Source organism: Centruroides vittatus, unplaced genomic scaffold (genome assembly GCF_030686945.1).
Source record: "Centruroides vittatus isolate TY-2023 unplaced genomic scaffold, ASM3068694v2 contig_926, whole genome shotgun sequence".
NCBI classification, from domain to species: domain Eukaryota; kingdom Metazoa; phylum Arthropoda; class Arachnida; order Scorpiones; family Buthidae; genus Centruroides; species Centruroides vittatus.
In genome coordinates, this window is record NW_027122612.1 from 3,806,140 (window position 1) to 3,831,069 (window position 24,930).

Below are 24,930 nucleotides of genomic sequence, written 5' to 3' on the forward strand. Positions count from 1 at the left end.
GAGCAACATATTAATATTAAATTTTGTGTGAAAATCGGCAAAGCACTACTGAAACATTACAGTACAACCCAGAAACAAAATGTCAGAGCAGGCAATAGAAATCCTCTTAAAAAAAGGCATGCATGTCACACTCACAGTTTAAGACTATGCTGGTGCATTTATTTGATCCCAAGGGAATAGTCCACCAAGAATTAAGTGAACAGATACAAACAGTCAATTAACAATGTTATTTAGAAGTACTGCAGAAATTGAGATTCTGTTCAAAGAAAAAGACCCGAACTGTGGCCTGACAAGTGGATCATTTATGATGACAATACGCCAAATCACATTGCACTTACTGTGAGATTTCCTGGCCATAAAAGCAATTACCCAATTAGATCATCTTGCCTATTCACTTGACTTAGCTCCCTGTAATTTCTGGCTATTTTCAAAATTAATGTAAAAGCTATACTGAAAAGACAAAGATTTTCTAATATAACTGGTATTCAACAGAATGTGAGACAGCTGCTCAACAGTACTCTGGAAAATGAGTTCTGGGCCTGCTTCCAGAAATTGGAATGTCGTTTAAATCAGTGTATAGATGCAAGAGTACTTTGAAGGTGACAGTAGCTACTAGTGTACACTGGAATTAAATTGTCACACCTTGTATATATTCTGTATATCATATGAATTTTTTTCTATTTTAAGCTTTTTGTAAAAATGACAGTTTAATTAATTATTTTTATGAACTTTCATTAATTATTTGAATAGGATCTTCATTGCAATCAAGATCAGAAAAAATTTAAACTAAGTTGGACTGATGTTTCATATGAAACTGCATTAGCTTTCTTAGAAGTTTTATATTCTGGAAGTTCAAATATTTGTGGTATAAATACAACACAGTTAAAAGGATTAATAAACAGGTAAACTTAAAAATTTTTAAATTTATAATGAATGAAAGAAATTTATTAATATTTCATGTTAAATGCTTTAAGAATACATGCATAAATATATTTTATTGTTGAAATTTTGCTTTATAATGATGTTTTGTGTTGTGCATTGCATATTATTATATTTTTAATATCTGTTGTACCTCATTTTATACACCTTTTATACACTATTTTATGGTCTTGTCAAGTACCATGTTAAATCTTATAGATTTTTCATGTGTATGTATCATTATTTATCAGTTTTATTGGGGATAGTAATCCCTAGTCTTTGGATTTGATATGTATAATTTAAAATACTGGTAGATACATTTATAAGAAGTATTTATATACAGTACTATTATTTATATTGAATCAATTAAAATATATGGTAAAATCTACTTTTTTAGTCACTTTGAGACTTATCTACACTGATAACAATCACTGATTTTAAGCATGTTAAGTAAATAAGGTTACTTTTAGTGGAAATTCTGGCTTTGTTGACTCTGACATTAGAAGAATATGTTAAACAATTAAAAATATATAGTTTGAAGATTTCTTAATTATATTTATTATAAATTAACAGTAATTCATCCAGTGTATATTGTAACTGAAGTAAGAAATACCAACAATTTTTTAAACAATTTTGTTGTGAACAAATAGCAATTACATTGATTAATGTTTAACATTTAAAACACTGGTTAAGACTGATAATGATAACAAGTAAAGATTGTATTTTATCAGTCACATATTGAGGCAAATAGCATTAAAAGACAGCTTAAGTTTTGCATATTTACCTAAGGAAAATGATGATAACCAAACTCTGATTACAATAAGCAAACCCATAAATATTTTTATTAATATATTTTAACTTATATCAATGATAATGAGCAGATTTTAATTATATCTATATTTGAAGAACAAACAATTAGATTGCTTATTTGTAGACTTGTAAAAAATTTAAAAAGTTATCAGAAACAATCCAATATTCAACTTTAAAATAGTATAAAAATTGCATGTAAAAATAGTTAAAATCATTATTTTAAATTGTTATGACTTCTCTATATTTTATATTTATTAATAATCGTATATATAACATCAACTCAAACCCAAATTTAATTGCAGCCTAATTATCAGGCTATTTTTATGCTATGTTAATAATTAGTTACTACTTAATTTGACTGGCAGTAGGCAGATATACTGCCATCTCATATTAATTTTAATAATTGCAATAAATTAATTTTTAATTTAGAAGTATCTGGAAGAAAAGAGGAATATGTAAAGCTAAATATTGCCTAATTATACTGTAAAAATTTGGCATTGAAACCTATTTTTGCTCTAAATTAACATTTATTTATTTGATTTAAGATACCTTTTCATAGATTGCATCACATATACAGTAGACCCTCCCTATAACACGGTAGATACGTTCCGTGTTATATGAATCCGTGCTGTACGAGTCACTTAAATACACGAGCCAATTACAGCCCGGCACGTGTGCAGTTTAGGGGCTACGGCTGTTTGAAAGGTTTTCTTCCATAAAATTAATCGATTCTAGACTAATTTGACTCAACATTTCCAAATCACGTATAATTTTTTGGGAATAATCCATATAAAACTATGCTATAAACAAAAAATTGTAGGATTACTTACCGAGTGTGCACCGTTCGACGACGCCATTGCTTAAGCTTGTTTTCGTCGCCGAGTAGCTCATCGAATGGCAGATGCGTGTTTCCTGATCAGTGAATTTTTCGCAGAAAAATAACTTAACTTTGGCAACATCATTAATAAAAATATAATTTTTATGGCCGTTGAATAATAAATGTTTTTTATTAGGTCCAGTGCTTGTTTAAACTCAACGGTTTGTACAATATCCGCTATTGGTCCATATTTGACCAATCCTGTTGCAACACGAGTCGGCGATGACGTTTTACCGTTTATACGAGTCTCTCTTAGCATGTTATACAAACCCGATCGCAATTTTTTAGCCATGTTATACAAATCCGTGTTTTTTAACCCCTTGTTATAGGGGGATCTACTGTACTTTAATTATTTCAACAGTATTATTTTGTAACGTAAAATGGAAATGATTTTATTTTTTAGGTATCAAGTACAAAATCTATTTAAAAACTTAAACTTAGGAAGACAGTTAAATATAAACCAGTCAATGATTGACAATGAACATCATCAATTACAAAATATTTTAAATTCTATATGGAAAATTGACAGCAATGATGATAACTTTAATAAATTTAAAAATAGTGAAATATATGATAATGAAAGTCAAAATGATGAAATGGATGATGTGTATGAATATCTATCTCAAAAACAAGGTAAAAAAATTAGATTTCGTTATATTAAAAATAATTGTGAATAATAATCACAGTTATAATCATTTCATTTAATCCTTTTAAGATATTGTGTTATTCATCTTTAAATAAAAATACTTAAAAATATAATGTTTATTAGTTGTCGTCTTATTGCTAGTAACTATATCAGAAAAAATTCTGTCATAAAATTAATTATTTATTCTTTTCACAAAATGTTTTTAGTAATGCAGATTATATAAATTATATGATAATATAATTATTTATCTGTTTAGAACTGACAAATATTCTTTACAATATTAATTGAATCATTTATAAAAATATCAAATTATCATGTATTTTTAAGGTATCGAAGACAGAAATTTAAGTTTAGCAAGTGACTCCAAACCTAACTTTTTTGAAACATCTGCCACAAATCAAGAAGAAAGCCAGAAAGATAAAAAGTGCTGTCATTTTGGCTTGGAAAAGCTTGAAAAGGCAACAGAACATTCCCTTAATAAAACAATATTATCTGATAATTCATTAGTGGAAGAATGCAATGAAAAGTTTTACATGGAAACAGAAGAACATTCCCTTAATAAAACAGTATTTATTGATGATTCGTTAGAGGAAGAGTGCAATGAAAAGTTTGACATGGAAACAGAACATTCCCTTAATAAAACAATATTAATTGATAATTCGGTAGAAGAGTGCAATGTGGAAGTTTTAAAAACTGAGAATAATCAGATTCATATGAGAAATGAAAATAAATTTGAAGATTTAAATTTTAATTTAAACTTGTCACAGAGTTCCAGGTAATTTATCAATTCATATTTTATATTATTAAGTAATTTAAAAATACTACCATAGGACAAATCACTGAATAACATTTTTTGTTTTTACTATTTTTCAATAAATTTAAAATGTAGACATAAGTATTTGTATTAAGAATATTATCTAAAATATAATTATTGTTATAAATATTTGAAGTTTCAATAATTATATCCATTATACAAAATTGCAAGTCAAAACAATATAACAAATAAACAATATAGTTATCATTCTGCACCTTTATTTTTTCCTATTTAAAAACAATCAAATACTTGTTTGGAAAGATTATCAAATTTCCAAGTTTTTTTCTTTGTGTAATTTTATGAAAGAAAATTTTAGGCCTTGATAATTATTTCAGGAATATTTATACGTGGTACGATCCAAAAGTTTGGGGAATGCAGTAATCTATGACAACAAAAGCATGTATTTGAAGTTACAGCATATGAAATGGATTCTACCAAACCACCTCTACGTGTTCAGGTTAATTTCACCCATGTCATGTGATTAAATCGCGAGCGCTGCTGTTTTTATCTGGAGATAGTTACCTTTGTCCTGCGACGTAATCAAAGTGGAGTTTCAAGAACAACCTCCAACATTTCAACTTCACCATGACCTTTCACCGTAGAATCACCGTACACCTTTCTTAGCAATTTTAAAATCTCCGTAGGTGTTTTACCTAAACGCTGACAAAATTTAATGTTGGACGTTGTTCTTGAAACTCCACTTTGATTACATCGCAGGACAAAGGTAACTATCTCCGGAAAAAAACAGCAGCGCTCGCGGTTTAATCACATCACATGACATGGGTGAAGTTAACCTGAACACATAGAGGTGGTTTGGTAGAATCCATTTCATACGCTGTAACTTCAAATGCATGCTTTTGTTGTCATAGATTACTGCATTCCCCGAACTTTTGGATTGTACCACGTAAAACAAATGATTATTTATTGTGAGATCGTCACAATGCCAGGCTGCAATTTTTAATTTATTTAATTTAAAATATATGCTCTCCATCTTCAAATTAGTAATGGCTTGCCCCTGTACAGCATACTCTTCCTTTAACAACAGAGTCATGCCAATCATCTATTAACTGCATTCAGGGGAAAACTTTTGGATTGAAATAACATTAATTCTGGTGCAAACTGGAAGTTTTTATATAGTCAATTGGGGCCTCTTGCCCCTAAGGTTTCCATTTCTGGTCTCAAATTCATAAGTAACTACAAATATATATATATATCAGTGGTGTACTGTCCAGTGCTGTATTTTCTAAAATATAAATACATATTGTGCAATTATTTTCATATTTTAACATACTTTGAATTACTTAAATTAATATTTTATTATAACTGCATTATGTATCTTATTACAAATTTCTATACTACATGCGAAAACAATGATAAGATTGCTATTGTATATTTGAATATGCATATTCCCAATGGAAGTGCTGTATTGTCGAATACGGGACAACTTCCATGGCAAAAATATTTGAATCGTGCAAAGTAGCCAGATTATATGCATTTGTGCATGTGCTCTACAGAATACCAACCTCACACGATTTAGCTCGTGGATGCTACGCACCAAAATATCGTATAACGCTTCCAATGATTCTATCCAGGGCTAGCTCAGCTTCCCTGTCATCAAATGTCACCGCATGCCCTGATATATATATTAAGTACTAAAACTTTTGAATTGAAATATAATTCAACAGTATAATTTTAAGGAAGAATTCAGTTATGAAAATTTTAAGAGCATATTTTCTTATTGGATTACTATAATGTTACTTAAACTTTGATTAAAATACAGTGAACCCCATACAACTTGAGGAATCCATGTTATGCGAGCTACATGAGTTATGTATGAACTGTGTGGTGTAAAGGTGAAGTAACCAAAATGTTGAAAACACATTTTATGAAAATTAACTCGTGTAATGAAGTATTTGTAAATATCATGATTTTTTGGTTTAAAAATGATAATGAAATAATTTTAATATAATTTTGATAAATAATTTTGCTGTTGTTCTTTTAATCATAAAGTTTTTTTTATTAATCAATTAGCTTTAAATATTTAAGTAAATTTTGACATAATGATTACAGATAAATTTTTTTCTTGTAAAAAAACTTGTTTTAACTTTATATGTTTTAATTTGAATTAAATTCTCAACCGTAGTGATGGTAGTGCTGCATCAGAAGAATTATTCACTGAAGATATCCATGATTTTAAAGATTCGGACAGCCAAAGCAAAATGAGATCATACATTCGAAAGGATAAAGAATTATATCAAGATATTCTTGAATATAAGGTAGATGCTAACACTTTGTAAATTAACACTTTTAATACTGGTTAAAATTAACTAATATAAGACAAAATAATTAATTTATATCCCGTGAAATGTGTGAATATATAATTTCTATTCATTAAATTATCATAAATTATTATTTTCATTATATATATGTGGTGTCTATAGATGACTTGGCTGGGCGTTAAGAAGCGTATGCAGAACACAATTTAAGAAAGAATATGAAGAGCTTCTTATGACATATAATGATGTATATTTTACATTACAAAACGAAGAACATTAAACAAATCATCTTGATACTAATTATTTAACAGATGTTAATTGTCTTGAAGCGGACACGTCGTTCATGCTATGTCATTGCTTCTTTTTTTCTAACTCTAACCGTCCATCTCTTTTCCTGCCTGCGCACGACATCGAACTCGACCAAGTCATATCAGCGTGGGGGACGGGCACCACATATATTTGTAAATTGATATCATTCTTCATATTAGTTAATATTAATAAATATAGTCCAACCTTTAACTTTTAACAAGCATATATTTAAAACAAATGATTTTGTGAGGTTAACCGAGGGTAGGAGATGGAGGATGATTCCTATCTTCTCTACCACTTAACGGCACAAGACCTTGAGGTCCGACCTCGGTTGTCGAAAGGATGATTAAGGCTTGAGCGGTCAATGATTAGTTACGGATTTGGGATCGTAAGATCCCGTTTACGTCAGGAACTGACACCAATCTATCAAACTTCTCGCGGATAGATACGCGTTATTTTCCGAATCGTGGGATGCCAGATGGTGGCAATGGAGGAAGAAACGCACACTCTTCTAATATTAAACAAAAATACCCGTTTATTTTGAGATTGATAGGGAATACATCAATTAACATATTTGGAAGTATTTATATCATCGAATCGAATTATTAAACCGCGTCTCGAGTGATTGGAGAGAGAGAGTTAACAAAACATCGCGAGTAGGATAAATACCTTAGTGATCCTGAGATTTGCACAAAGTCCGAGGAACGAGAGTTCGCTTGAAAATAAGAGTCAATGGACTGTAGATAGATGGGATGGACGGCTTCAACGGCGGGAGATGATAATCCACGGCACACATACACTTGACAGTTGTCGAAACTCTTTCTCTCTCTGCGTCATCGTTCGTTTTCCTTTTATTTTGGGATCTCGGGTTCGAGATTTTTGTGAAGTACGTCAAGGGTGGAAGTCCTTTTTGACCAATGGTGAATTACATGATATAATTATTTTTCAACAGTTAACTCATCTTCTACAAGGAAGTATTACCGTGGGAACGATGGTTTATGATTAATTTTTACGAGAAAATTTGTCGGGTGTTTTTCCGTTTTTTGTTTCTGTGTTTGATTTAACCCTAACTGTCGAAACTCGGTTGGTAAATAAAATAAAAAATTTAAATCGAATCTCGTTATTCTTATATTCGGGCCTTCACAATTTTAATCATATGAATAATAATACTTGAAAGATTACTTATGATAAAATATAAAAATGTGTGAAAGAAAGTTTGAATAGAAAACAATGGGCAGCAAAATAAGAAATTTAAATAAAGCTGATTCTTATAATTAAAAAGCTTATTTCTTACTTTCTTGATGATATAATTAATTACAGTTACCCAGTTTTTCAAAACAATTACATTAGATTATAATGTAATTGTTTTGTAATCTGATTCCAAAAAATCAAATAATCGTATTATTAATGTAATATTAGAGTAACAAATAAAATACAAAATTAAAAGAAATAATTTGTTAGATTAATTTTATTTAAATTTATTTCTTTTGAAAAAAAAAGAGGCAAGTTTTAGTCCCTTTGGAGTTTAACTAAATTGCACCATGTTAATGATTATTTTCACAGGTTTTATAAATTCATTTTAATAAAAAGTTTCCTTATTCTAAATGTAACTAGATCATTAAAAATACAGTACAGTAAACCTTCTTCCAATGTGAATTATATATCTGAAAGAATAAATACAAATAATTATTTACTAAAATGAAAATGTCAGTTTTATGCAGTTTGTTGCAATAGACTTATAATAAATGAAAAATTATTATAGTACTATTGCATGGTAATTTTGCACATAAAGATCTAGCCTGCACCTGCTTTCAAATTGATTTTAAAGCAGAAAACCTTCAATTTACATACAGGAAATTTATGATATTTCTAATATTTTTCTCATGTATACAGATGTTTTATAGTTTTTCTTCTACACTTCAAATTCAATAAATTGTCTTAACAAATATATTTTGTATGTAGGCGAAGCAGTTATTTTTCTGCTGTTGTTTTTTTAGAACTTTTTTCCCATTAAAATAATATAATTTTAGAATTTTATTTTAGCCATTTCCAGTTTCAGAACTTCACAAAAAAATGAAATCTGCCGGAATTAAAATTTCTCTACAGTGCTTAATGGATTATCTTGATGAAGAGGTAAATATTTAATTATTATAAATTATAATGATCACTCTGAGTTTATTAATAAGTTCAAACACCATGTCATCATCTCTGTAAAAATATTAAAGAGATAACGATTTAAGAAGTGTATTATAGTGAAATAGTATCATAATTCACATTAATTCTGAATAAGGAATTAAGTAAAAATAATTTGTGTGTTTTGAAATAAAATAAACTTTTAATGATGGAAATGTAAGATGTATGTGATGCCTTTTCTCTACCTAATTTTTTTGGTCTAAAGTATAAACCATTGTGAAGATTCTATATTAAAAAATTCATGGATGATGGTCTATAAATTAGTACAGCATAGACTCAAAATTCTTCAAAGGTGGAGAATTTATCCTGATCATTGCCAACGAGTCTGCGTAAATTCATTAGTGGAGATACGGGGCAGGAGAAAGTTATGTTGCTTGAATATACGACAAATGCATATGGAAAGGGGTCTGAGGTCAATCAATCAATATTTTTTATTCAGGTACAATGTACATACTCGGTACTGCAGAGCATTGTCGAGTTAAATATATACAGTAAAATGACAGTTGTATCACGATTACAAAATGTGAAGCAGAGTAAGCAAATGATAAGATATTAAAACTAGTAAATACAAAAGTAAATCAAAATGGCACAAATATTAAGATTCAATATACAATGACTTGTAAAGAACGTATATACAGTCAGTTTGGGTACAAATTAGTAAAATGGAATACAATAATAGATACAATATAATACAATAAAATGGAAAATAAAATATGAAATGCAATAAGAGTACAATAATATAATAAAACATAAATGAGACAGTGAAGATAATTATAAAATAAATGTGAAAGAACAATAATACATATATATAGGGCAAGTGCAGCTAGAGACCGCAGAGGATTACATAAATGTACATGAAGCTCAACAGATCTATTGTTGACAACAGGAGTAAGTTATTGGCTGGAGGTGCTGGTAACAAGAACACCAGGTCTTTTAATCAGAGCTTCGAAGGTTGTATATGGTTCTTTGTTTTCCAGAAAGCCTTTGTGGTGACATGGCCAGGAGATGTTGTGCTTTGAGGCAAAGAGTTTGATGTTTAACCTTTCATGTTCCAGACACACACAGCTGTAAAGTCCATGGTCAGCATTGTCCTCCACATTACAAATGTCACACAGGGGGTACTTTTAATCACAAACCTGTAGAGATAGGAGGGGAATTTTCCATGGTTGGTGAGAAATTGGCAGAGATGGCTACTGGGCTTACTTAATCCAGTTGTACTTGTAGTAATTGTTGATGTTTGGGATGTAATTATATGTAGTAGTGTTGTGGTTCCTTGTCCAGTTGCATTGCCAGCAGTGTATTACATCTTCATACAGCAGTTTTTTTAATGATGGTGTGACTGATTTTGTTGTAGAAAGTGTCCAAGGTGTCATTGGTAACTGCCACTTTGGCAAGACAATCAGCCCTGTTGTTACCAATGTTGCCCTGATGGTCACGTGTCCAAGTAATATAGAAGAGGTTAGTGGTGTTGCTTAGGTTGTGTCTGATATTGGATGCGATCGGATGTTGTTTATTACTATTAGATGATGGGAATAGTAGAGAGACAGTTGGTGTTGATAACAATGTTGGTGTGGTCATAATGTTGTGTGGCCTAGCTGATTGCTGTATTGATAGCTGTAATCTCTACCTGAAAAGCAGCAATGGTCAGATAGCTTGTTCTGGTTATAGTGAATCTCTGGTATGCCACAAAAGCACAGCCCACCCTACCACAACCACAGTGGAGAAGCACAACCGTAAGGGGCTTCCAGTAGAATGCAGTGTAATAGTCCAATGAGTCTGGTTGGCAAAGATGGTGCCTGCAGGTGGGTTGCTTGCAGAGAAACAGTCGAAAAACTGCAGGAGTCTGAGGTATGGTAATGGCAGTTGAACTATTGACACCTCCCTCTTTTTATGCAGGGTTGTGCTTGGAAATAGAAATTTCCTCACCTGCCATGCACTACCCACTGTTGTACTTGCATTATGTCTATAAACTAAACCAAAAACATTATATCCAAAATATAAAAACTAAGCAATGGGATTGATTATTTACTTAGTCTTTGAGCAAAACACATATGGCAAATAAAAATCAAATTACAATACAAAATAAAATTTAATCTTGAAAAATTTATAATTAAGATTTTAAAGTTATAAAGTTGTTTGAAGTATAAAATAAATCTACATTTTTCTTTATTTACAGTGCATTATTTATACCCTTCCTAAAGGAAGAAATGTGAAAGAAAAGCAATTGCAAAGAAGTAAAAGATATAAAAGTAAGGTTAAAGGAAGACTTGCTAAACAAAAATCCAAATGAAATATGGTGCCTATAATACGTAAATATGTTGACTTTAATTGAATTTTTAAGATAACTATCTAAAATTTTGTGTGAACAGCAATGTAATCATCAGACTTCATAAATTCATCATCGCCTTCATATTATTCTTGTATAACTGTTATTTTTTTTATGTTTGAAAATGGTATAAGTTTTTAGACATTTTACAAGTCTACGGGAAATTTCGTATTGCATTTTACCATTATTTCAAGTGTTATATCAATGAAATTATTAATTATTGAGTCGGGTACAGTAATTTCATAACGGTGTGCATGATATTATTTTTATACATACGGTATATCATTAATTAAGATTCTGTCATTTACCACTGTTTTAAGTCTTTCGATAATGATTATAAAATAAATTTAATGTCAAATTTAAAAACTTTTGTTATAGATATTAGTGAATTTATTATAATAAAAAAAAACCTTAGAACTGCACAGTATTAATGATTATAAATATTTCAGAAATTCTAAATATAATATAATATGTGCCTTAATTTTGTTTGCATTTTTTCTGACAAAGTGTTATGAAAGAATTATGTTATTTTCCTAATATTGAGAGAGTGGAAAAGTTCTGTTTGTTTGAATAAATAAAATACAAATGCAAATTTTATTTTACGATCATTTTGTCTTTAAAGTATATCATTAAATATATTATTTTAACGATCATTTCATTAAATTTCAACGACTTATAATAGTCATAGTTAAAATGGACAGAACTTTTGAATAGTTGACTATATATTACTCTCTCAACTATTAATATATTCATTAGTAAAAGGGAATATGATGGGGAAATTTATTTTTGTTAAAGTATATACAAAGCATAACAATCTTTGTTAATATTAGTTAGCTCTTGAAAGTCTTGTGGAAAGAAAAAGCAAGAAGACTTACAGTGAGGTGGACAGATAAATCAAACAGTAGCCTAGATCTTCCTTCCAGATTAACTTCTTCCCGTTACTGATCTTTTCGTCTTTGAGCTAGGTATAGAACCTTCAGGCCGTTGATTTTTACTCGTCCACATCACTTTAGTTCTTCCCGTTTGTCTTTTTCCTTCCGAAGATCTTCCAGACTAATTCGGCGCGACATTTTCATTCCTGGTGACACGTTCAACAAACAGATAGAAAATAATAAAATGCTAAATATTAAGGAAATTATTATATGGAAATTTATTTATTAACATCCCATTTATAATTGTTAGATAAAATGTAATTTACAATCATCTTTGATATGCAAAATGATAATCTGTAAATAAATTTTTACTTTTAAATAAGTCTTTGAGTCATAATTCTGGTGTTAATTAAAATTTTCTTATTTCCTTATATGAAAAACAAGATTAAGTAGAAGTAACAACAGAATAAAATACAATATCATGTAAAGGTTTAAATAATTTGGAAAATTTTTGTACATAATTTCTTTTAAACAATTCTATTTAAATGTAACCTTGGTAGGCTAATAACACTATTTTAAAGAATCTTGTGATGAAGTACTTAACACGTGAGGATGAATTAAAAATATGATTTCTGTACTTATTAACAGAATATTTCTTATGGGCAAGCAGCTAAATATGTAATACCTAACACATTTAGTTGGGTAGCTGCTGACATGTTATTCTTGTCAGCAGTGTCAGAGATGATTTGCAATATTTTTTACATACATCAAAGACTGATAACACCGTATATTCGTATAATACGCCAAGGAAAATGGAATAATGGAAAGGGATAAATATTTGGTTGACAGAGCACAATTCCTTGAAGTTGACATTCGCATCTCAGTGTAAAAGACCCTTTCTGAAATTCTCTAGATTGGCAAGAAAATGATCAATACGGAGTGGCTCTAAATTAAGTGATTATCGTGTATAATGCGTACTTACGGTTTTGGCCCAATCTTTCGTTTAAACTTCTTAATTCAAATCTTTGTTTATATTTAAGTATATTTAACAACCATTTATACTTATATTTACAATTTCGGCATATCATTTTCAGTGAACAGAAATTGAGATTTATATAATTTTAAAATATCTTTGAAGTGTTTTAACATTATCGATACAATTAAAGAAGCAAAGTACAGTCGTATTATAATCGAGGATATTATCAGTTGTGTGATGTTCGCGGAACCGATAGATCCCGATCGATCTTAAGAAAAGTATTGTTTATTGTGATCAGAAATTCGATTTTATCATCATCTTTCTTTCGATCTTCATATATTTTTAATTGTAGCTTATAAAATAACGCTAAAGTGGATTGAAATAAGTATAGATAACTAAGATAAAACCCTCCAACTACAAAGAACAAGTGTTAACATTTACAATTTATTATAAAGCCCATTCCTATCCTCAAAATTAAGCTTTTTGTTATTTTATAATTGTTAAAAATACAAAAGTCTTTTTTAAAAATTAAGTTGAGATTAGTGAAGAAGAAATCTTAACTAAACTGATAGAAAGATAAAAATAAACCAGTGGAGTACCCAGGATTTTGAGATTAAGGGTGCTGCTCGAGGCAGATTCAAGAGTACAGAGTCGTTTTTCGGAGAATGTTACTCGATTACCTTAAAATTATTTTAGTTACTTAAACTTAACTCAAGCCTTGCGATGTGCATTATTATTCCTTTCTTTATTTTAAAGTAAAACCGATTGCTTTGGTATAAATTGGGTGCAGCAGCGCCGTTTGCACACCTCTGGATAAGCCCTGCGAATTTTTACGTAAGTTATATTTACGTCAATACAATATTCCTACAGCAAGGGACGATTTTTACATTGGGGAGGAATCGCATCGTCGTGGAAGCCATGTTTTAAGCATTTTATAATCTAATCCGATAGTTTGTTACTTGGAAGTGGTTTAAACGGAAAATAATTTTTCCTCATTTAAAGTAATAAAAAAAAATCCAGCAACGAGTTGTGTAACTTTCCCGGGCAAAAGAATTAAAATTGTGGCGGTGCCATCTGTTACGATATTTTATTCAAAACTTTTTTGTATTATTATTTATTATAAAATGACAAAAACCATCATTTTGAAACTGATGAATTTTATTTTTTGAAAATTGTAAATGCTAATAATTAACATATTAAGTCCGACCCCACTGGAAATACGACACGTGAACCCCATTATCTCCCCATACAATCGGCTTTTAAAACCTTCAAAAAAACGATAAATTCTATACTAAATTAATTATAATTTTTTCCAAATTTTTCGACTTTCGTTAATAAAAAAAAAATTCGATTACGAAATGTTATACAACAGAGCAAGAACGAAAGCTGCTTACATATTCAAAATCAGCTGTGACGTAAATTAAAAGTGAAACAAGGAGCAGACAAATAAATTTAAGATTACAACAGTGACATTGAATCGTTAACTTATCGTATATTGCATTATTTATTTTAATTTAGAACTGTACACGTCGTGACTAATTTAGATTAGAGTGACATTTATACCGGTATAATGTTATAAAACTTAAAATAACAATGGTGTAATTTTATATAATAATTACTTTCACTCTTAAATATCAAAATAATTATAATTCTATGGACTATTGTCAAAGCTAAACAGCTTTTTAACACATTTACTATTATAATATATAATATACTGTATATATTGCTTATGGTAGTATAGTATTTCTTGCAGTCGATAATACCTGAAAGTTTGAAAAGGAAGCCATCTCTCCACACAGTATCATACGCAGCAGTAAGTTCAACGAACACCGCTGCTGTTTTTAGTCTCCCTTGGAATCCGGCTTCGATAGCAGTAGTAAGAGCTAGGACCCGATCAGCGCAGCAGCGTTTAGCCCTAAAGCCGGCTCGATCAATGGGCAGGTGGGATTCGACGAATGGAGAAATTCTTTTGTGGATTATTCTTTCCAAAATTTTAAAGGGAATACAAGGAAGGAAAATAGGACGATAGCTATTAGGATCGTCTGAGGGTTTCCCTGGCTTCAGAATAGCTAAGACCTTAGCTTGTTTCCAAACAGGAGAGATAATACTCGAGTTAATGATATAAGAAAAGAGTTTCGAGAACCAAATTTTTGTTCTTTGTCTTAGGTATTTCATAAATTGAGGTAAGATACCATCGGGCCCTGGGGCACGGGTGATTGATTAATGGCATCTTCAATTTTTTCCAAACCAATAGAAGAAGAGAGATGCCTGGCAGTACGAGCTTTATTAATATTAATCTTTGTTTCTCTACCTTATATCTGTCAGAGGGGTTAGAATAAATCTTAGATTTAGAACAGATACAAAAGGCAATTTGATTAGGGTGAATGATATGTTGTACGGGAGGAGGGTCCGCACCGTCTAGTTTCCTCAGTAGGAACTAACTCTTCCTGCTAGATTTTTTGAAGTCAATTTGATTAAGTATTGTACACCACCCTTGTTTCCTCGATTCGTCCAATGAATGTATTAGACGATTAGCTACGTCGATATTTCCCGAGTTATTGTAGTCTTGGAACAATTTTTCCGATTCATCAGACCAACAAGGAGTGTAGTATTTCCTATATCATCGGGGGATGGATTTATTATGGATGGATGGAGTTATTATGAGGTTTATTGCTCTATTGTAATTTTTTGGGATAGGTAAAATAAGATTAATATTATCATCAATATACTTTGAAAATTTCCAGTTAGCCTTACGGACATTCCATCTTGAAATTGGAACAGATTAAATACAAAGAATGGTCAAACCAATATGGTCAAACCAATATATGTTGTGATGCGAGTTAAAGTCACCAAGGACTACAGTAGGTGCTGAGGGACAGGTAAAGATGTCTGTTGACACGACTGAGAAGGAAGTTTATAAACATTATAAATACTAAGATCATTAATCTGAATTCCAATAGAGTGCAAAGTATCAGGAATGGGTTTTGTAGCATCTTTTAAACAATGGGTGACAAAAGTAGCAAAACCAAACTTTGGAGAGGACTAAAACAGACATTGCAAAAGCCAGGAATATAGATATTAGATTTTGAGCTCTCAGATAGGTGAGTCTCCAGAAGCAAGACGATGTCCAGAAGGTCAGATATCGTCCTACCCAGGATTTCAATTTTGGCCTTAAAGAATCCCTCTACATTAAGTTGGCCGATCCTTGTTCTGACGGATCGGAGACCGTAGTTTATTTTCCTTATCCTTTCCTCTGCCTAAAAAGTATAGGCGTCCCTCGGTAGTCCGGGCGACGGACGAGCCGGCATGACTTCTGCTCAGATTGTATACCATGTAGAATTAGAATGCTGTATAAGCCAGGATATCCGAAGATATTTGGCAACCAAGTGATGATAAGTGCGCATGCCGGCTATCCTCATACTCGGAAAGTGGGTCGCTCCTGCCATGGAGCCAGCCGCCCTTAACATAGGGAAACACACGCTGATTTGCCTGGTAGCATTTAGCTGGGCATACTTGGAAGGTCTTCACGCCTCGGGAGACCCTACAAAGAATATAAAATATATTCCCGACGTATAAGGATAATTAATTAAAGGTATAACATGTACCGACTACTTTCGTATTATATTTTGTCGTATATTTCTTAGCGTTCAGCAGTTGACGGTGCTCCAAAGTTGAGTAATTTGCATGTATAAACACAGAAACAGGACAGAAAATTGAATTTAAAGTTGTAAATCAGAACGACTGTATTTATGTCTAAATCACTTCAGTAAATATTACACTTTTTCTAAGAGAACGTCTCTCTAATCTTCATTTATTTTTCAAGTTGAAGATTAGAAAAGATAAGCCATTTTCTTATCTTTCAGTTGTTTTATCTGCTATCGGAGTAGGGTAAAACTATTGCAGAGATGTGGAAAGTCGTTAAATTTGACAGACTTGTTGTTCAAATATTTAATAACAATTAAGAAAATAGTTTACGAAATACCGTAGTAATTTCTGGAAGAAAATTCAAATTAAATTATAGATTGTTGTTAATTAATCATTCCTTACGGTTTAGATGTGTGTCGGCAGAAAATTTTCCACGGGGAAGGCAAAGCTCGGAGACAAATAATTAATAAATCAATAAATTTTGGTACTAATTCAAATCTGGCAATGAACGATTAATATTAATTATATCGATAAGATTAGGGATTCGGTGTATGGGCCTAGTTAACAAGGACCTCAATTTTTAAAAAAAATTTCTAAGATTTATCTAATAAATGCTTCATCTGAGACTAAATAATAAAAGAAACGTTTATTAAATGTCACGAAAGCCACAAATTTAAATAACTAACCGTACAACGAGCCGCTAAAAGAGGATTCTGTTAAAAACGCCGAATGTAGACCTTCATTCTATTGGTCTTTAACATCCTAACGAAAAGAGCTGGTGCCGTTGTTGCTAGACTTTTCCGGCATTCTTTATTTGCTTTCATCTGTAATAATTGAAACCATTACCTTTAAATCTTTGGATTGATTCGTGAGATATTAGGGGCCACATTTCTCGAAACAATAGTACGATTTTCCTGAAAATTTCTACAAATATTTCTCCCTAATACGCAAACCTCAATGGAAAATTTCAGAAATTTTCGTCAAAAGGCAGAGGAGTTATTAAGCTTCAAATAAGGTAAACAAAATCGTGCCCCCCTTTCACACGCAGACACTAACATCCATACATAGAAAACCCTCATTTCTCGACGCATCGAGGCCATCCGAGTCCAAAAATGTAAAAATCCTGGAGTGCCATGTTATGGTCGATCACCATAATTTCCCTCTATTATAATATATAACAGCCAGGAAAGTAAAAATGACATGACAAGTATATTCAAACTTATTAAATTTAATATTTGCAAGTTATTTTGGTTATGTAATTATGAAGCGATATTTATTTTAATGTAATCGGTTTTTAAGTAAACAAATATATTAAATAATTCCTTTAATTTTAATCTTGACTTCGTCAGAAAGTTGTCATTGTCGCCCGAAAATCGTGATTATTAAGACAGTTTTTGCGTCATATTTTCCTTCTGTGTACATCACACGACCAGGATATAAGATAAGGGGTTGGGTGTGTTTCAATTTTTGAAAGATAATACGTGAAATATTGTTAAATGACACTAGCGATGCAAATTCTGAATGTCGCTGTTGGCAATAGTTTTCTTATCAATACTTATCATAACAGCTAAGAAATTATTTACCATCCGTCATAAAAAGGATTTAGATAAATTAAAGGGGTGAATTCACCCGTTTCCAAGAAATACATCCCGCAGCTTAATATAAATATTCGGTACAGAGCGACCGGAAAATACAATCAAAATGATGCTGAACATTCTCGTTGCATTGACTCTAAATTTTTGTCTAGTCGCTTCACAATGGGACGATTACTGTGATGAAGATCGATGTAAATTGCCCATGTGTTTGTGTGGTAAACAATCTCCCCCTTCTGGAATGGAAGCCAAAGACGTCCCTCAATTCGTAATGCTAACCTTCGATTCCGCTGTAAATTTTAACAACTTTATCTTCTATAGAGAGCTGATATTGAGAAGTGGTAGAAAAAATAAAAAAAGTGGATGCCCTATCACCGCTACTTTCTTCGTTTCTCACGAATATACCGATTATACCCTTCTGAATCGTTTGTTTAGCAGAGGAAACGAAATTGCCGTGCATTCTATAAGGTGAGTTTTTATAGATCTTATTATAATGAACACTTCCTTTCTTTGATCTGACTCGTATTTCCATTATTAGCCATTCGCCGATCGTAGACAAATGGAAAAATATGAACTATACGCAATGGAAAGATGAAATTTCGGGTATGAAAACCATTATCTCGAAATTCGGTCTCATACCAAGTACTAAGATTAGTGGTGTACGGGCTCCTTTCTTGCAAACGGGAGGCGATACTTACTTCGATATGTTGTCAAATGAAAGATTTTTGTACGATTCTTCCACTCCTACCTTGCGTAGAGCCGATCCTCCTTTATGGCCTTACACGCTGGACCGGGGTCTGCAGCAAGAATGCCAAATCGAACCGTGTCCCAGAAAATTGCATCCGGGCATATGGATGGTGCCGGTAGTCAATTGGTTTGGACTTCCTCAAGTAGATAAAGTAACGGGGAATGTATTCGAACAACCTTGCGCCATGGTAGACGGATGTACTCCACATCCAACTACGGTAGAGGACACTGTTCGTTTCTTAAAGAAGAACTTCGACAGGCACTACTATTCCGAGAGCAGAGCACCTTTCCCCATTTTTCTAAGAGAGGGTTGGTTGCAAAATAAAAACAGGAAAGAGGGTTTTCTAAACTTCGTCGACGAACTACTGCAAATGGATGATGTTTACTTTGTCACTGTTCGGGACGTAATTGATTATTTACGCGCTCCCAAAAATACAACTGAGTACAACCAAACGTGTTTTAAAATGCCCGGCAAATGCCCCGTTCACAGCTGTAGTTATAGAATGACAGACACCGGAGCAGAAAGAATAATGAAGTCCTGTGTTCAATGTCCCCCTTCCTATCCGTGGGTAGGTAATCCTACCGGAAAAAAAATGAACCCTTAAGCTAAATGCCATCAAAAACTGTTCGTTATTTCTAATGTTTTATTAAATATGTCTTTAATTTTATATATTTATATTGTCTTTTGCATTTAATTTCGTACAATTCACCACGGGTGTTCGCAGAAAAGGGGCAAGGCTTGGAAACAAATAATTACATCAATAAACTTTTATTTAATTAATTATATTGACGAGCAAAATTGATCTAACCGAAAGTTCAAATGTAAATAAAATTATTTACATTTATTAAATATAAACAACGGTCTTGCGGTTATAATTTATAATATAAAGGCGCCATTCTTAAGATTATTGGAGATACAAATGCAAATCGATTATGTCATTTAATTAATATAATAAAATATATTATATTATAACATAAAAAATAATAAAATATACAGAAATATTTAAAATAATCGCGTAAATGCCCTCACGCTCATAATCCAAAAAGGGTGAGCAGCGGGCAAAAGGAGAGGTTGCAATATAGAATATACAAAATAATAAACTTTATAAACTTTAAAGAATAAGAATTATATTAATTTATGTTTCTTAATAATTCATTCTTCAGATTGTGAAAACACATTATCTTAATTACTCATATCTCAGTATTATAAGGTTGTACAGTAGACCCCCCTGTAACACGGGTTGATGTAACACGGAACGTATCTACCGTGTTATAGGGGGGTCTACTGTATATATAAGATTTATTCTTATCAATTTATATATATAGTTTATATATGACTTGATAAAGATGTGAAATTTAGGAAAATTCATTTAGATATGTCTTCTCTTAGATAAATCGAAAAATTGCACGAGAAAATACAGTATAATCCTACATCTGTTCGACTTCACTACAAAATATTAATTCACGATTACACAGAAGAGTTTATTTTAATATTGTCAAAATATTAAGGAAAACAATCTATTTTTCTGTGGTATTAAGTAAGTAAAGTACACGAAACAAATAATTAGAGGAGTGTTACAAACAAGACTGGTCTAGTAAACAACTTTTAGACGAGCTTTTAGCTTATCTTAAGATAAAAGGAAATGATTTCAACTTCGTCTAAAGTAAAGTTGTAAAAACAATCTAAATCTGTCAAGATTTTGCTTAGTCACAGATGAATTTCATAATCTTTTGTAGTATATAAGACTGCAGCAAATTTCCAAGAGAGTATTCGAGAAGGACAAGAGCAAGAAGTAAATCCGAAAGCATGAACTGTTTTCAAGTTATAGCAATCTTCTGTTTAGTGATCGCAGTCAGGTACGTGTTTGATTTTTTATGTATATAAATATATACGTTTTCTTACTTTCTAACTTAATTTTCAGATCAGAAAATGAATGCAAATGTTATGGCACGGTTTTAGATGGTTCCCATAACACCACTATTCTTACTATGTCCTATCCAAATACCTTAGGATGCGATGAAGCGTCAGAAATCGCATGCAAAGAAAAATGCGCTACCAGAGTAATTATAATTTCATATAATTTCAAATAAGCTTTATTATAAAAGTTTTATAATATATTTTTTTCTCCTCTAAGTTTTCGGCTGCCACCAACGAAGGAGATTTAAATGCAAGACCACCCCAGTTGGGAGGCATGACTCTTGGCGCTTTCGTTTGTGTTAAAGTAAACGACGTCTCCAATGCTATGCTGACCGTCTATGCTCAAGTATGCCAAAGTAACTACATAGACACAGGAATCAAAGGAAAGGAATTGATTTGTTGCACCAACAAACAAAAACACGACTGCTAATTTGGATAATTAATAGTTTAAGATTTACTTACGAGTATTCGATAGTAATGTACGTAGACGGAGGATTGAATATTAATAAAAGGTTTAAAGTCAAATTGATTTATATTATTATTTACAATTTACACAGTAGATCAACGTTTTATGACCGATATAAATTTTCTATAATGCTGTTTATCACCCAATTCGGGATGCGTAGGAATTGGTAGAATTGGCACGCCCTGGCATCGAGTAGAAATTTCCACAAATTATAATCATAAAAGTGATTGAGATGTGTTACCTTACACCCTCGACCATCTTTTTGTATTCACGCATTACTGTATTCTATGAGGTAATATACTTGTAAAAAACCCAAAAATTAAATAAAAATCTATCCGGGGTTTATCACCGATAATCCGCAATTCTGTTTTAATGAAAGCTAATCGATTTTTATTGTATTAAGTTTTTAAGTTTAAGAAAATATTGCTAATTATATTAAAGCGAAACCTCCATTAACGGACACACCCGAAGAGCGGACACCTCTACTTAACGGACATTTTTCCAATCCCCACAACCTTCAAATAGGACATCTATTAAATTTATCCCTAAATCAGTGGCGTAGCGTAGTAGGGGCGGCAAAATTTTACAATAAATAATAATAATACGTAAATAAGGGGCGGCGAAATTTTCCTCCGCCCCGAACGGCTGATACCCACGCTACGCCACTGCTCTAAATGTAACGTAAAAGAAACTTAAGATCATAAACGACGTCATAAATGCGAGAAAATCGAATATATTCCCACACTTTAAAGTAGTCGACAAATCGTCTTCGTAACATAACCTTTGAACTTTCACCAAACAAACGCTGTTGTCGTAACCGTTTTAACAGCTTTGTGGTGGCTAAAGTGTAACTTTTAATAAATCAGTTAATAATAAAAGAAAAAATATTCGAAAAGTTACACCTACTCGATAATTACCAAGCAGACAAATTCCTCTATCGATTCTTGATGGTCGCTTTACATTATAAATGTAACAATTCCGTATACATTTCACACCCCTTGAAGTGGAAATCGCTTTCGTAACTCGACGTTCGAACGACATTCAATTACAATTAGATTTTACAGCTTAGTAAATCGGAGTAAACATAAAACTTCTCCTGTATTTTGTTGAATTGATTGAACAACTTTATTGTGTACTTTTCTTATATCAATTGAAGAGACATTCTTATTTTTAGCAACCAAATAATTACGTATGAACGTGACGAGTGTTGTCATAACACTTTGGATGTAATTACTTAAAAAGTAATTACGAATGTCAGATATATGTGCCAAACATTTCATTACCCTATTAACACAACAGGAAATACAATCATTGTTTTGTAAACTCGAATTGATAAATTTTGTGCCTGTCATCAACTTGAATTTGGCAGGTACTAGTATATACAACCTCAGATATTGCCCAAGTTCACTTAGATACTTTTGTATACGATTTTTTGAAATATTATAATTATTAGAATGAACACACAATCGCGTCTTGAGTGATATTGTAAAGTCAGTTTATCACTGAATTATAATAATAATAAACTTTATTATATTTATTTTGTAAGATATTCAAGTTAGTTCAGCTGTTTAGATACTTTACGAAAAAATTTAAAAGAATTTTACAAATTACCATATACTGTAACTAATACCAGGAGATTCCAAATAATTTACATTATAATTATATATAACTTACATAATTAAAATGATTTTAAAACAAAATAATGATATTCGTATATCTCGAAATGTTTGACAGAAAATTTTAAGAATTAAACAATCATTCCAACAATTGTTTCGACTTTTATTATTAAACAATACTTGTGGACAACAATGAAGATAATTTCGGTATTGTAAGAGCTGCGCATTTATGTCTACTTTGAAACATTAATTCTCCAGCGTGACTTCCACCATCGTAATTATAATTGATTTAAAAATTAAAATTCGTCAATCACACTTCGCATTTTACGTAACAGATAATTACAGTTTTTTTAGTTCGACAAGAACATCTGCGATCTGCCATATATTGAAATATTGGAACAGAAGATATGAGAATACAAGAAATCGAAAACAACATGCAGTAAAGAAGATGTAAACTTGGAATGAAAAGATATATATTATAAAAATTGGTATAGCTACAAGAATGGTAATGTATCGATATCGGTATAAAATAGTACGAGACAGTAAGTATAAACATTTGTTAATTAGAACATAAAAACATTAATATTATTTCACAATACTGTACTGTATATTATTTAGCATTACTTAATACATAAGAATTGTTGTTGATACACTTGGAAAAATACTCCTCTCCGGGAGCACGCCTTAATTGTACTTATCTGGCGTGGGATCCGGTAACAAGTCCAACACTCATCGGTACAATCACACGATTCATTTCTTATTACTCTGGAATTTTTGTTGCTGTACTCGTGAGTATATTCTTGGGCCCGGAGCACGCCTTAATTGTATCTGGCGTGGGACCCGGGGACAAGTCCGTGACACATTCGCACAAATACACGATTCATTTCTTATTAGTGTCGAATTTTCGTTGCTGTACTTCGTAAGGATATTCTTGGGCCCGGGAGCACGCCTTAATTGTATCTGGCGTGGGACCCGGGGACAAGTCCGTGACACATTCGCACAAATACACGATTCATTTCTTATTAGTGTCGAATTTTCGTTGCTGTACTTCGTAAGGATATTCTTGGGCCCGGGAGCACGCCTTAATTGTATCTGGCGTGGGACCCGGGGACAAGTCCGTGACACATTCGCACAAATACACGATTCATTTCTTATTAGTGTCGAATTTTCGTTGCTGTACTTCGTAAGGATATTCTTGGGCCCGGGAGCACGCCTTAATTGTATCTGGCGTGGGACCCGGGGACAAGTCCGTGACACATTCGCACAAATACACGATTCATTTCTTATTAGTGTCGAATTTTCGTTGCTGTACTTCGTAAGGATATTCTTGGGCCCGGGAGCACGCCTTAATTGTATCTGGCGTGGGACCCGGGGACAAGTCCGTGACACATTCGCACAAATACACGATTCATTTCTTATTAGTGTCGAATTTTCGTTGCTGTACTTCGTAAGGATATTCTTGGGCCCGGGAGCACGCCTTAATTGTATCTGGCGTGGGACCCGGGGACAAGTCCGTGACACATTCGCACAAATACACGATTCATTTCTTATTAGTGTCGAATTTTCGTTGCTGTACTTCGTAAGGATATTCTTGGGCCCGGGAGCACGCCTTAATTGTATCTGGAGTGGGACCCGGGGACGAGTCCGTGACACATTCGCACAAATACACGATTCATTTCTTATTAGTGTCGAATTTTCGTTGCTGTACTTCGTAAGGATATTCTTGGGCCCGGGAGCACGCCTTAATTGTATCTGGCGTGGGACCCGGGGACAAGTCCGTGACACATTCGCACAAATACACGATTCATTTCTTATTAGTGTCGAATTTTCGTTGCTGTACTTCGTAAGGATATTCTTGGGCCCGGGAGCACGCCTTAATTGTAGCTGGCGTGGGACCCGCGGACAAGTCCGTGACATATTTGGTCACAT

At 32.2% G+C, this 24,930-nt stretch overlaps 3 protein-coding genes across 3 annotated transcripts in view; all 3 read left to right on the forward strand.

The window, feature by feature from the left end:
* LOC136984681 (structure-specific endonuclease subunit SLX4-like) overlaps positions 1-11,204 on the forward strand; it is a 32,001-nt gene extending 20,797 nt beyond the window's left edge. The window contains exons 10-15 of the mRNA XM_067281757.1: positions 751-902; positions 3,009-3,238; positions 3,579-4,026; positions 6,209-6,341; positions 8,694-8,783; positions 11,020-11,204. Coding sequence (XP_067137858.1) covers positions 751-902; positions 3,009-3,238; positions 3,579-4,026; positions 6,209-6,341; positions 8,694-8,783; positions 11,020-11,133 — 1,167 coding nt within the window. The 3' untranslated portion in view covers positions 11,134-11,204. The remainder of the gene's footprint in view (positions 1-750; positions 903-3,008; positions 3,239-3,578; positions 4,027-6,208; positions 6,342-8,693; positions 8,784-11,019) is intronic.
* A 7,142-nt stretch (positions 11,205-18,346) lies between these two features.
* Positions 18,347-19,669, forward strand: LOC136984643 (chitin deacetylase 8-like). Its single transcript, XM_067281710.1, has 2 exons — positions 18,347-18,722; positions 18,793-19,669. Exons 1-2 carry the CDS (start codon positions 18,364-18,366, stop codon positions 19,604-19,606), a joined length of 1,173 nt encoding a protein of 390 aa, XP_067137811.1. The 5' UTR covers positions 18,347-18,363; the 3' UTR covers positions 19,607-19,669.
* Positions 19,670-20,606: 937 nt separating this feature from the next.
* Positions 20,607-21,403, forward strand: LOC136984683 (uncharacterized). Its single transcript, XM_067281759.1, has 3 exons — positions 20,607-20,858; positions 20,924-21,062; positions 21,137-21,403. Exons 1-3 carry the CDS (start codon positions 20,809-20,811, stop codon positions 21,347-21,349), a joined length of 402 nt encoding a protein of 133 aa, XP_067137860.1. The 5' UTR covers positions 20,607-20,808; the 3' UTR covers positions 21,350-21,403.
* The last annotated feature ends 3,527 nt before the right edge of the window (positions 21,404-24,930 follow it).